Source organism: Hemicordylus capensis, chromosome 3 (genome assembly GCF_027244095.1).
Source record: "Hemicordylus capensis ecotype Gifberg chromosome 3, rHemCap1.1.pri, whole genome shotgun sequence".
Classification (NCBI taxonomy): domain Eukaryota; kingdom Metazoa; phylum Chordata; class Lepidosauria; order Squamata; family Cordylidae; genus Hemicordylus; species Hemicordylus capensis.
The window spans coordinates 288,171,260-288,185,224 of record NC_069659.1 but is presented as its reverse complement, the minus strand read 5'-3'; the positions used below and the strand labels follow the sequence as shown (position 1 = coordinate 288,185,224).

The 13,965-nt window shown below is 47.5% G+C and overlaps 1 protein-coding gene across 1 annotated transcript; it reads left to right on the top strand.

The window, feature by feature from the left end:
• Window positions 1-2,959: 2,959 nt before the first annotated feature.
• Window positions 2,960-12,040, top strand: GOT1 (glutamic-oxaloacetic transaminase 1). Its single transcript, XM_053311571.1, has 9 exons — window positions 2,960-3,249; window positions 6,210-6,391; window positions 7,326-7,449; window positions 7,617-7,729; window positions 8,652-8,756; window positions 9,921-10,071; window positions 10,186-10,351; window positions 10,460-10,602; window positions 10,972-12,040. Exons 1-9 carry the CDS (start codon window positions 3,126-3,128, stop codon window positions 11,109-11,111), a joined length of 1,248 nt encoding a protein of 415 aa, XP_053167546.1. The 5' UTR covers window positions 2,960-3,125; the 3' UTR covers window positions 11,112-12,040.
• The last annotated feature ends 1,925 nt before the right edge of the window (window positions 12,041-13,965 follow it).

Below are 13,965 nucleotides of genomic sequence, written 5' to 3'. Positions count from 1 at the left end.
TAGTGCAGTGTTTAAAGTTTTTCTTTCCTTTAGGGGCGTCCATTTTACTCACAATCCGAGGTTTGTAGCCAATAAATCCATCCGATCTTTCGTCACGTTGGAAGGTTTGAGAAAAGCGAAATCGTCACAGTCCAGGTCAGCAGGTGGACAATCAGTTAGAACAGCAGGCAAAGAATAGTCTCAAGTCAGTCCGTTAGTCAAAAGCCAGTAGAAATGTTGTAGAAAAGCCAAGGAAACATGAAGGAGCCGCAGAAACCGAGTGATCTCTATGGCGGTTGCAAAGGAACTGAGCTGCCTGCACTTCCTCCCGCCTTAAATAACCACATGGTCACGTGGGGTGGGGCACAGGCGCCGAAAAGGAGCTGTGAAAACTCGACACCGAGAGGCTTCCACGCAGGCACAGAACCCATTCTAATGGATTCAACGTACCAGATCTGGAGGTTCCTCGGAGCACACACTCCCAATGCAAGCCAGAAGTTCATCTTGTGATGTCCGAATCCAGAAATGTGGGGTGGAGAATGCTGGGTCTGACATTTGCCTGGCATCCGTAACTAAGATTTGAAGTTGGCTTGAGAATGTTGGGTGAATGTCAGATGGCGGGTGGAGGGGGGGGACCCAACATTGAGGGATCAGATGTCATAAAATGAGCCAAACATATTGCATTGGGAATGCACACTCTCCAGGAACCTCCAGTTCTCTCTTATTTACTTGCAACAGATTGTGTGAATCCACCCCAGATTCAAATATTCTTAGCTATAAATCCACTGCATTGTAATTTGTAAGAAAAAAAATCTTAACTTTGTCCCTCTCACAGTTGAGTTCTGAAGTTGCTCCCCATTTCACCATCTCCTCCAACCCTGCTTTCTGTCCTATACCAAACCCAGGCCTGGAAACAGAGAAGGGGTGGTTTGCTAACCTGTGAGATTTTTATACTAGGTGGTGGTATATAATTTAAACAACCTTTTTTTCCTGACAGGGTTGCTGTAACCAGTGGCACACCTGGATGATTTTAGTGCCCGGACTGTCGCTGTTGCCACTGCCACAAGGCCCTCCCCTGCCGCTGGGAGCCCCCCTGCTGCTGCGAGGTCTCCTCCCCCCAGCCGCGTCGAACTGCAGCTTTTCTGTAATTTTAGCCATTGGCTCGGCGGGGGGCAGCGGCGGAGCAGGCACGGGGTGGTGGCAGGAGGTCCTCCCGGTCTTTGGAGGCCCCCCCAGACCTTCGAGGCCATGGACCGGAGCCCCAAGGTCCGGGGGTAAGAACACCTCTGGCTGTAACTTTAACAACAGCATGAAGGAGAAGCTTTTCTCATCACTGCTGCTTCATGCAGGGGAGAGCTCTGCCTGGTGAATTTATGTTTGTGCTAATGGTACAAGAACCTTTTCAGCAGGGGGCAAGTTGGCAACCGTCCTATTAGTTTTGTACAGAGTCAGCAAGCTGCCTAATACATTAAATTAAATCTAGTAACTAGAATAAGTGGTGGATAATTGGTTCCTTTTCAATGACTATGGGAATACATGGAATTTCCAGTGGCCATTGGAATGCATTAAAGTAACCAAGGGTGGCTAGTTATTTGGCAGATATGATCCCTGACATGGGCTGGGGATGGCTGCAATTATCCAGTGAGTGGCGGATGTTGTGTCCAAAAGGATGTGCAAGCAGAAGAAAAATGCATAGATGTACTGAAGTGGTGCCTGCTGTATGCATGAACAACATATGGCACACATAGCAGTAGCACACAGGAACCCCAGCTATATCCCAACCAACTCCAGTCACAACTGGGTCTTGCCCTCTCCCCAAGAATGGGGGATTGTTTATATGGTCATTTCTAGGAAACACCCACAATTGCCAAATATTGCTCTTCTGAATGGCTACTGAAGTGCATTGGGATGGGTTGTGCTTCTTGGCCTGCAAGCCAAGGAATAGAGTTGTACAAAAGACTTGTCATTTATAATGGTGATTGAATTGCAGAGGGTGGAACTGTGTTTGCTACAAAGCTATCTCACTGCATCACCCATCTGAAGGGCTATAGATGTGTATTGGAATAGGGTGCAGTAAAGATGCTATCAGTTGCAACCTCTAGTGAAAAGAAGGCAGTGAGACGAGATTCCCCAAATAATCCCATGGCTGTTTTTGTTATTTTCACCTTTGCTCAAAGGTGGCAACTTTTAAGAATACAGGAACAGTATAGCTGGATCATAAAAATGTTCTATCTAGCCCAGTGGACAACCAGATGCTTCTAGGAAGCTGGCAAGCAGGGCTGGCAAGCAGTATTCCTCTCCCGCTATTGCTCCTGAGCAGCAGACATTCAGTGGCATACTAGCTTTAATCTTGGAGGTTCCATAGAGCCACAATAGCGAATAGCCATTGATAAATCTCTTGTCCTCCACAAACTTGTCTAATCCTCTTTTAAAGCCATCACTACATCTTGTGGCAGTGAATTCCGTAGGTGAATTATGTGTTATGTGAAGAAGTACTTCATTTTGTCTGTCCTGAATTTCGTGACAAAGACTCATGGGATGACTCCCAAGTTCTGGTATCATGAGGGAGGAAATTGCTCTCTAGCTTTCTCCATACCACGCATCCTTCTATATTGAAAGATGACGTCTCCTCTCGCCTGAGCCACAATTTAACCTTCTTTTCTTAAAGATTGTTACTAAGATCAAAAACTCTTCCTCCGTTTCCAGTCGCTGCATTCTTGGCAGCGCCGCCATCGCCTCACCTGCGGAGCGCCCGTCACAAAGGCACTATCAGCGCCACAGGGCATTAGAATCCCCGCGGACGGCTTTTCCTACAACCAGCTTTGTGACTCGTTCTCCTAAACCCTAGGGATTGGACAATACGTTTTCGGGCCGCCTCCAGCAGCCGGTGATTGGCTCAGACTTCCCTTCTTTGCGGCATTTGATTAGCGGAGCAGGCCGGCAAACCTTAAGTGTGTCGTGATTCGCCGTCTCGCCTCGCCCCCTCGAGAGCGGCTCTGCAATTGGAGGATGAGTGCCCGGCCCGGCCATCGGGGGTCGGGGATTCGCTCGCAGCTTTCTCCCCCTCCGACCGTGAAGGTGAAGGTCTCCTCCAGGCGGCTCCAGGTTTCAGCACTCGGGGAGCTCCAGACTTGACATCGCCCGCAATGGCTCCCGGAGGAGGATCCGTGTTCGCCGCCGTCCCGCAGGCCGTCCCGGTGGCAGTCTTCCAGCTCACGGCGGATTTCCGCGCCGACGGGGACCCTCGCAAGGTCAACCTGGGAGTGGGAGGTAAGAGAGCCCGCGTGGCGAATCGGACAGCGAGCGGGGCGAGAGAGAGAGAGAGAGAGAGAGAGGATGGTGACCCCCATAAGAGCCGGGTCCTTGAACCCGGAGGGCTCGGGGCTTGGTTCTGATTCTGATGATCCCACGCGATGCTGGTGATGAAACCCCCCTATCATCCTCATCCCTGGGATTGCCAGCTGCCTTTCTTCTGGCAGGGATCCTGAGCCTCCGCCAGCTGTAAAGCAGGGTCGGAGCGACCGAACCAGTGGAGTCTCTTCTGTATCACTGCATCTCAGTACCCACGAAGCTCTGCTCGTGTTGGATTTTTGCCTGATATGCAGCTATTAGAAAGCTAAAAGAGCCCTGTTAGGAAAGGGTGGGATCCCTAAGACAGTGACGAAAGCCATCTTTATTTATTTTTTATTTTGGCCGGTGTGTGTGTGTAATAGCAGGTTAGTATCCTGCTGTGGGCTCACAGCATGGTTCACAATCAATGCATTCAGCCCGATTTAAGATAATGTCTTCTTCGTTATGAGCCCCACCACCTATTGAGATCATTTGGAAGGGTCTGCCTGCAGTTGCCACCAGCTGGTCTGGCGGAGACTCGGGGTCAGGCCTTCTTCTTCACGGCTGTCTCAAGCCTTTGGGATGCTCAAGTAAGAAACTCCCCACCTCTGTCCGTTTTTAAGATGCTTAAAACACATCTGTTCATCTAAACCTTTAACTAGATTTTAACATGAATTTGTTTTAACTGTTCTAATGTTTTAACTGCTGTTTTTATTAAGTTTGTTCTGTCCAGAAATGCAGGTTTAGGGTAGTATACAATATACCAAATAAATAGAATTTTAATACTGTTCTGCAAGTATATGGACCACTTGTACAAGAACTCTAACTGAGCAGAACAGTGATGCATCTCCTTTGCAAATCAGGGAGGTGGGTGTGAAAAATAAAAAGGGAAAGGTTGAATGCAGAAGGGTCACTGTAATTACAAGAGGCATTCTTTATTCCCTGGATCCAAACAGTCCCAGATTAGTTGAGGGATAACAATTACCCTTTCTGGTGGTGTGTGTAATTTGCTCATCTATACATCAAAGTAGCTAGGTCTCAAAGATCCCTGATCACCAAAGCAAACAATAAAAACCCAAATATGATCAGACTTGCTTGTCAGCAGGATAGGAGGCCTAGTACAGCCCTAGGCTTTTAAATGTGCATTATTTATCATGCTTAGACTTTCCTTTGGAGCTTGTGAGACAGTTCTGCTGTAGCAGGAAACAATGTGCAAGGAGCTGGTTGTGTTTATAGAGTTCTGCAGAGAGCCTAACAAATGATCTGCCTAATCAATGAGCCCTATAAATGGTGCCTGCATGGAAGATTTGTAGGTTTTGATCCTTGGGGAGATAGAAGAGTGGTCTGGCATCTTGAAGACTATCAGGTGTATTGTTGCATGAGGTTTCTTGAAACCTCCTATATGCTACAGAAGTTGTATTGGAATTTAGAAGCTGTAAAACCATTCCATTTATTGGAAATGCTGATAGCAGTATTGATACGGACGCTGTGTACCTTGGCCTGTATCAAAGACTAGTGGTGCCATGATGGATGGAAAAAAGGATGTCCTTATGAGGGGAAAGAACAAAAATGGGGTTTTGACTGGATGTGGAAGTAGTTGTTACCCCTCTTCTAATTTGGGGCTGTTTGGATCAAGGCAACAAAGAGATCTTCTTGTACTGACCGTGACCCTTCTGCATTCATGTTTCTCTTTTTATCGGTAACCTCTACCTCCCTGATTTGCTGTCCACTTTGGGCAACCCCTGAGTGCCCCCTATTCTGGACTTATTTCTGCCTGGTCCTTTCAACATTAGGTCCTGATTGTGGCCTTCCTGTTTTGGTTTACCCACAAGTGTGGGGCTGCAGGATGTTTGGGCACCTGCTTTTCTAAAGGTTGGGATATGCCTGTCAAGAAATCTGGGCTGATGTCCAGGTTCTGCTTGGGCTCACTGTGTGACCTTGGGCATGTTATTGCCTGAGCCTTCAGAAACAGGGAAGGGGACTCTGCCCTGGTGTTAAGAAGCAGAGTCCTAGCTGAGCATAGAGTTCAATTAGCTTTCAGTCCTGCAGCCTCTCAAACTTTACTCTTTGCTCTTCAGTCATTTAGCCTGTGGCTGTTTGGCTGCTCCTCCCCAGATCAATAGACCTGTTGCAGGCAAATAGCTGAAAGCTTAGATACTGGCAAGCATTTCAGTTCTTCTGCGCCAGGGTCTTCTGGGGCACTTGTCGATGGTTGCTTGTGGCCTCTCTGTCCATGCTCCACGTTACCTGCACAGTCATGAGATGCTTAAGATTTGAACCTCCCAAGCTGATCCCCTGCTGACTTCAGGTGTATTCTTTAGAGTGCTTTCCAGATTACATACTACAAGAGTGTCACTACGTATCTGTTAAATGTGCTTCCGTACTACCTATGTTTTGATATTGCAAGGTGCCGTTCACATTTCTGATGCCTTCTTTTGGGTTTTATCTTTGCGTTGCAATGCTACAACGTTGCAAAAAATAGCTGCCTTTTCCCGTTGTAGGAGGTTTTGCTCAAGCTAGGAAAGACTGCTCCCCCTGCTGGTGGCTTTGCACAACACTACAGTTTCTATACGATCCTGCCAAGCCAAAGTAAACTACCGCTGTTGTAGCGTGTAATCTGGAAAGCGCCCAGGTTGCCTCCAAACCTGCTATCTGCCAAATGGACACATTTGACAGCCTTTCTTGTGCTGTGCTTCTGCAGGAACAAAGTGATTGGATTTGAATATTGGAGCAAAGGGTTTGTGGAGATTTGTGTGAGAGCAACTTCTGCTCTCTGGAAATTGGGAACCTTTAATGGAAGAGGCAGGGGATGGAAACTGATCTTGGCAGAAAGCCCTTCCTGGGTGGTGTGTGCACACATTTGTGGTGAGAGTAAACCCCCTGCTCTTTTTGCCCTGCAGCCTACCGCACAGATGCAGGGCAGCCTTGGGTCCTGCCAGTAGTCCGGAAGGTGGAACAGATGATTACCAAGGACACCAGCTTGAATCATGAGTACCTGCCTATCCTGGGCCTGCCAGAATTCCGTTCCAATTCCTCACGAATTGCCCTAGGAGAGGATAGTCCGGCCATCAAGGAGAACAGGGTGAGCCTAGCAAAGGGGAAACTCCTATTATCATTACAAGTTTACTTGAGTTCAGAGAGGTAACTGGAATGTTGGTTTCTCAGTGACCTTCTGGTAGGGGTTATTTTTGTGGGGCTTCCCATTCCTGTAGCTTCCAATTATGCTATGGATACTGCAGGAGCCATGGTTTGAATGCTCTTAGGCAAGCACTTCCCAAGGGGACAGTGGATCCAAAAACCCTGGACTGAGCCTTAAATGGGTAGCTAGGCAAAGAGCCATTGGAAATAGCTGGGCATATGATGATCTGTTGAGACGCAGAAGTAGAGATTGGGTGGAAGGGATAGGTTGACACTATATGGTATATACCAGGGATAGGCAATCTTGCTTCTCCAGCTGCTGTTGAACTGCAACTCCTTTCTGGACTGTAATAAACATAATCTGAACTGCAAATCCCATCATCCCTATTTATTGAGACTGGGGGTGATGGGTTTTGTAGTTCAACACATAACTGGAGAGCCAAGTTTGCCTATCTGTGTGATATTGTGTCAGTACAGCACCCGATGGCTTCTCTCACTGGTGGAATCCATAGGGATTTCTTGGAATGGAGAAATTTGAGGGCAGCTAAGAGTCCCAGTGAAACAAAACAGATTTTATGGGAAATTGGATACGTATGAAGAGAAGACTCAGCGATAACAAAATTATGCAGTCACTAAGTTTTGCCTTGTTGCCCTTAGAATTTGTAGTGAGAGAGTACCTGTATAGTACTCTAGTCATCTGTAAGATTTCATGAGGTTTATGAATATCTGGACTAGTTCTTGTTACTGTTTGGACTGAATGTAGTATATGTTTTTCTGGTCGGTGACCGCAAATAAACTGCACTGAACTTAAGAGAAGACTCTACATGTACTGGTGTGGGAAAGAGATCTAACAATTCCTTTTCCATTTTTTGTTCCAGGTGGGGGGTGTCCAGTCCTTGGGGGGCACAGGGGCTCTGCGCATTGGAGCAGAGTTCCTGAGGCGCTGGTACAATGGAACCAACAACACAGCAACCCCTGTCTACATCTCTTCTCCTTCCTGGGGTGAGTGCTGAGATCTGTCAGGCACCCATGGCAGGGGGAAGGAAAAGGAAGGCTGAGGTCTCCATCCACAACAGCAGCTAGCCAATCTCTTCCCCATAAGGAGGCCTGGCTCTGAACAGCCTGAATCTTGACTAAGTGAGAAATGTGCCTCTTCTTTCTTTCCACAGAGAACCATAACTCTGTCTTCACGGATGCCGGCTTCAAGGACATCCGGACCTATCACTATTGGGATGCTGCAAACAGAGGACTAGACATTAAGGGATTCCTGGAGGACTTGGAGGTGGGTGAGGTTGCCTTATAGGTTGGGTGTAACCTAAATGTAGATCTGAAGAGGGCCACCAGGGTAACCTCTTAAGACTGGGCAGAGCTGGAAGGCTCCTGTGGTGTGTAGATGTGCTGTCGGGTATGGAGCTACATTTCAGAGAGGCAGACCCTAATGTGATGCCTCATGAGAGTACTGGATATGGACTGGGTTCACATTTGGGCTAGTCACACACTCCCTAGGAGGATCTGTCTGTCTTGCCAGCAAGACGGCTTCATATACTGGAATCCCATTTATCCAGTCTTTGCAATGTGTAGGATTTAAATAACTGCAGGTAGAGTTTATGTGCACATGTGGGAGCGTGTGTGTGTGTGTGTATATATATGTGTGTGTGTACACACACACACTGGTGATTCACATGCTCTTCCTACCTTAACCCTTTGTGCTTCCAGAAGTTGGGGTGCCTCCAGAAGCTGGGGGACCCTCCATAGCAGCCTCTGATCCAGAGCTTCAAAGAGAAAGGGCTCTGGAGAGCCCTGGTGCATGCATGGAAGTGCCTGGGTGTGTATGGAGCTCCTTTGGATCCTGGCTCACACCCCCCCCCCCGCCCTCTCTCTCTCTCTCTCTGTTTGTGCATGTGTAACCATGCTTAACAAAGCAAGTTATTTTGTTCTCTGCAGGAGTCAAGTTTACTTACTACCTTTTTCCTGATACAGTACCTGCAAACTAACACCTCCTCCCTACCTTCTGACACCTGGTTAAAACCTGTCTGGCAGCTCTTATACTCTCTTCCATGTGCTGCTTATGTATTCGGCTAGGATATTTGACTCTGGTGCCCTCTCTTTGGTTTATTGAGCCATACTGATGGGATCACAAACAGGAGTAGCTAGTGCACTAGAATTGATACTGAGCCCCCCCCCCTTTTCTCTCCCTTATCCAGAAAGCTCCAGAGTTCTCCATCTTTATCCTCCATGCTTGCGCTCATAACCCGACTGGCACAGACCCTACACAGGAGCAGTGGAAGCAAATTGCTGCTGTCATGAAGGTATTGGCTCACTTAATGCAGCTGAAGGGCAACAAGGCTGGGTTATAAAAATTCATTCTTCGACAAGGCACTCCTAGATCCTGGGTCAAAAAGCCAAATTTTGTGACCTGAGTAGATTAGGCAAGTGAGTCCAAGTTTTGTCTTCTGCATGGTTTCATCTGTCTCTTCAGACTATGTGTATGCTGGACTCCTTCATGCCAAGGAGAGGAGTGTGTGGGGTCATCATATGGAGATGTGCTTCCAGGGAGAGCAGTTAAGGGCACTATGGTGCATGCACTGAAGACCAAGCCTAGAACATAAGCACAGCCCTGCTGGATCAGGCACAAGGCCCATCTAGTCCAGCATCCTGTTTCACACATTTCACATTTGCAACCTGTTTCAGCAAATTTTGACACTTCTAGATCACTTATGAACAAGTTAAAGAGCACTGGTCCTGGTACAGATTCCTGGATGACCCCAATTTTTCATTGTGAAAACTGTCCATTTATTCTGTTTCCTTTCCTTCAACCAGTTACCAATCCACAGCTGAAATTGTCCCCTTATCCCATGACTGCAAAGTTTACTCAAGAGCCTTTGGTGGGGAAATCTGTCAAAAGCTTTTTGGAAGTCCAAGTATACTATGTCAACTGGATCACTTTTATCCACAAGCCTGTTGACAATAGTGAGGCAAGACTCGCCCTTGCAGAAGCTATGCTGCTTCTCCTTCGGCAAGGCCTGTTCTTCTATATGCTTAACACTTTTGTCCTTAAATATGCTTTCCATCAATATATCCAGCACAGAAGTTAAGCTAACCAGCCTGTAGTTTCCCACATCCTCCCAGATCCCTTCTTGAAAATCAGAGTTATGTTTAGCTACTATCCAGTCCTCTGGTACAGAGCCTGATTGCGGAGACAAGTTAAATATTTTTGCTAGGAGATTTCACATTTGAAATCTCTTGATTTCACAAGAGATTTCACTTTCAGAACTCTTGGGTGGATGCCATCTGCCCCTGGCGATTTGTTAATTTTTAGTTTTTCAAGCAGTCTAGAACATCCCCCCCTCATCACCTCAAATTGGTCCAGTTCGTTAGTCTCTAAGCCTGAGAAGCTCAGTTCCAGAGTGGGTATATGGTCAGTATCCTCTGCCATGAAGACTAGCCTCTTTCTAACTACTCTTTCCTTGCAGCGCCGCTTCCTGTTTCCGTTTTTTGACTCTGCCTACCAAGGCTTTGCCTCAGGTTGCTTGGATAGGGATGCCTGGGCAGTCCGCTACTTTGTTTCTGAGGGCTTTGAACTTTTCTGTGCTCAGTCCTTCTCCAAAAACTTTGGGCTGTACAGTGAGTACTCCTTTAAGTGTTAAGAGAGGGGAGGGATGTGGGGTGGTCTTCTCAGCCGGTGGGCTGGTGTTGTGTGGGGCCTGGGTCTCATGGCCACACTTCCTTTTTCTTCAGATGAACGTGTGGGCAACTTGACTGTTGTGGCAAAGGATGCAGACAATGTGCAGCGTACCTTGTCCCAGATGGAGAAGATTGTCCGCACGACATGGTCTAACCCCCCATCACAGGGTGCACGTATTGTGGCCACTACACTCACTTCCCCAGAGCTGTTTGCTGAGTGGTAAGGGGCCAGAAAGACAAGAACCTGTGTGTGTGTGTCCCCTACTAATTCCCATCCCACATGGACAAAACTGGTGCTGCGTCCAGCTCAAGCCTTTTTCTGTGACAGGAAGGAAAACGTGAAGACAATGGCGGATCGAGTCTTGCTGATGCGGGCAGAGCTCAGGTCTCGGCTTGAGGCCCTGCACACACCAGGCACCTGGAATCACATCACAGAGCAGATCGGCATGTTCAGCTTTACTGGCCTCAACCGTGAGTAGAAAAGGTGGGGAGGGGGGAGGTTGTAAAGGGAGTGAGGGAGGCAGGCAGAAGGGTGCTACAGGGGGCCAGCCAAGCAGCCTTCCTGGCTTGGGTTGTGATAATCTGGTGGGAGAGACTTCTGTCGTGGGTAGTGCCTTCCCAAGCCCCCACTGGACTTTGAGAGGAGCTAGCTTCCTTCTCTAACCATTTCACTTGCCAGGTGTGGCTGAGGGTCACTCTCTGTATGGCTGGCTGCTTTTCTAAGGGCTCTTCCTGCTGTCATGGAAGCCTTGGTAGCAAGTCTCAGCAAAGCCTGCTCTGGGTTTCTGGTGTTTGCTGAGAGGGGAAGCTGACACATTTTCTTCCTTCTTCCTTCTCTAGTTAAGCAAGTCCAGTATCTGATCAAGGAGAAGCACATCTACCTGATGGCCAGCGGCCGCATCAACATGTGTGGCTTGACTACTAAGAACCTGGACTACGTTGCAGGCTCCATTCATGAAGCTGTTACCAAGATCAACTAAAGTTGAAACTAGATATTGTATGCAGTTGTGTGCAACTTTCCTGTGATGTTTTACTGGTTTTGTTTGCTTAAACAAACATAGGCAGCCTCTGGAGCCTGTGACTTCATGTGGCGGAATGGTGGCAGGGCTGCTTATCCATCTCCTAAACTGCTGCTTTTCGGCTCAAAACGTGTTCCTTTCCCAGAAAGTGCCCTTTCCTCTGTGGAGGAAGGATAGAGGCATCCCTGTGGGGTGGGAGAAAGTCCAGGAGAGAAAGGGTTAAGCAGATTCTGATGCCCCCTCCTCCACTGCTTAAACTTGCAGTCTCCTGAGGCTTGATTGTAAACTGCTAAACAGTGGAGAAAGGTTATACGCAATTGCATCCAACCTCTAGTTTGATCCTAAGAAACATGAACAACCAAATCCCTCCATGCTCTTAGTATGTAGTCTATGTCTGCCCACTTGGCTGAGCTCACTTTTGTCATCCCTGTGACGCAGCAAGGACTGGGAGCAGAGATTCTGCCAGCAACATCTTTCCCTTCCTTTTGATGGCCTGTGGTTTGCGTTGGATGGGGGAGAGGCTGGCTAAAATCTTCTCTTCCTCCTGCCTGCGAGCGATCAGTTTGCACCTGTAGTATTGATAGCTACTAATTGTAGATCCCAAGCACATGGCCTCTTCCGGCTGCCTTGTCTGTACGTCCACTTGCACTTTATGTAACTGACCGTCTCTGGCCCACGCCTGCTGCAGTAGTGTCTTGTGGGACAAATCTCCAAATAGTTGGGTCTCCCAGTTACTGGCTGCAGGCTCAGGCTGCATGGAGTATTTCAGGGAGCAAGGCTGGTGCTGGTTCCCTTGTTTCCAGCCTTGCAGGAGCTAAGATTGTTATCTTAATGATTGTACCATTTTCTCCTGTCCATACAGCAAAATAAATTTTCATCTCTTTATGCCACCCCTGTGTTTGTTTTAGCCAACATGGGGTTGGGCTGGGTAGGGGAAAGTGACAAAGCAGTCTATGCTGTAGGAAACTGCATGTGGTTCTGGGCTCCAGTTATAACCACCCATTACTTGAGGTCCAAGGGGAGGAAGGAAGGTGGTGTTCTTTTTCCTAAAGTTCCACTAAGAGGAATAGCCTTTCCCTAGCTCAGTGTTGTCTTTACAGTTGTCAGATTAAGCTGTCAAACACCACTATTTCCTTTCACACTCACCCAGGAGTTCCTAACCTTGGCCCACGCCTCCCCAGATCTTGGACTACAACTCACGTCATCCCCTTCCCCAGCCACAATGGTCTGGCAATTAAGGGAGGTGTAGTCCGATTACTTCTGGGCAGCCAAAGCGGAGAACCCATGGGCTAGATTATGTGTATGTCTATGCAGAGATTTTAAAGGTAGCATCTTATGCAGTCAAATCCACTTATTCATACTAATGTGGTGCATTGCCAGGAGCTGGGGCTTACAGATTGGATTTCCACTTCAGAGGAGCTTTAGCTACTGAAGCTAAAGCTTCAGCATGCAAGACATCTGGCTTAAAATCAGAATGTTGCCATGCTATAACGGTCTCCAGTCCAGTAGATTCTGGTTCTTTTTCATGGCTTCTGTGTAGTCCTATGTCTGCGCAAGCTGAGACCTGGAACCTCCTGGATCTGGGAAGGGAGCCGGAGACAGTAAAATGTTGTGGAGGGGCAATGCCCTTGCTTATCATTACATAAAGGACTGAAATGTGATCAGTTCACTCCTTTCATTTCCCCTCATTGTTCATTTTAGTGTGAGGGAATTGATCGCCATCTCATATTGCAGGTGTTTCCTTGTTTTTCCTGCTGGAATATTATTCAAACAGACTTGTCTGTATCGGTACCCAGGCTCCCTTTGCAGTGAGAACAAGGTAGCTATCAGATGCACAGACCCTTGGGGGATGGAGCTGTAACTCAGTGGTAGAGCATCTGCTTTGCCTAGCATCACCAGGTAGGGCTGGGAGAGAGTCCTGCCTGAAACCCTGGAGAGCCACTGCCAGTCCATGCAGACCTGAACCAGATGGACCAGTTGTCTGATTTGGCATGGCAGCTTCCTGTGCTTATGCCTTCTTCCTGATATCGGAAGGAAGGACAACAGTATTAACAGCTGCTATGTTGACAAAGTCACCTGGTTTCCACTTGTTTTCCTACAATATACAGTAGTTCAACAAGTTTTTAACAGCTGGCATAGCTTGGACCCAAATACTTCCTAATAAAGCTAGTATTCAAGGTTAAGAAGAATAAGGGAGGGGGTTTGCTTTAAGAACTTTGCTTAGTGCTACTTATTAATGTATCACTGATAATCAGGCACTGCAAAGCCTCCCTCGAGGTTCAAAATTGTGTAGGCTGGAAGTGATGTGTGTCAGCTTTTATGGCAGTAGAGGACTAAAGCAGTTCTACTTTATGGGCCTAAAAGCCCAGAGTTAGTATTGGTTCAAACAAGTAAACACCTCTTCTTTCCAATATACTTAAGAACAGAAAGTTGACGGATGAGGTTTGGTGGAGGATGAGTGCCTGAGGAGGATGATAAACACAGGAAAGACACTTCAGGTAGATGCAGTGCTGTCCCAGCAGACAGTAGCAGGGGTGGAGAAAGCTGTCTTCCTCAAGTGTGGAATGCAAATTCTGGTTCTCAGTCTTATTTGGAAACAACTAATGAAGCTGTGGGTGATGGGGGTGGGCTATGCAATTTTAGCGTTAGGTGTCTGAATTCAGAAAAAGGGTAAATGATCTCACAATTTTATGAGTGCCATTCTGGGGCTCTCTCTGATAGAACACACTTGGAATAACCTGCATGAAATGTGCAGCTGCCGAATGCTTAACAGATACACTCAGTCAACAGCCTGATCAGGAATCTGGAACGTAAG

Bases quoted from the DNA above. Each gene is read 5' to 3' on its own strand.
- GOT1 (XM_053311571.1), top strand. From the start codon at position 3,126: ATGGCTCCCGGAGGAGGATCCGTGTTCGCCGCCGTCCCGCAGGCCGTC. The intron at 10,352-10,459 runs GTAAGGGGCCAG...TTTCTGTGACAG, and splicing joins CCAGAGCTGTTTGCTGAGTG to GAAGGAAAACGTGAAGACAA. The intron at 10,603-10,971 runs GTGAGTAGAAAA...TTCCTTCTCTAG, and splicing joins CAGCTTTACTGGCCTCAACC to TTAAGCAAGTCCAGTATCTG.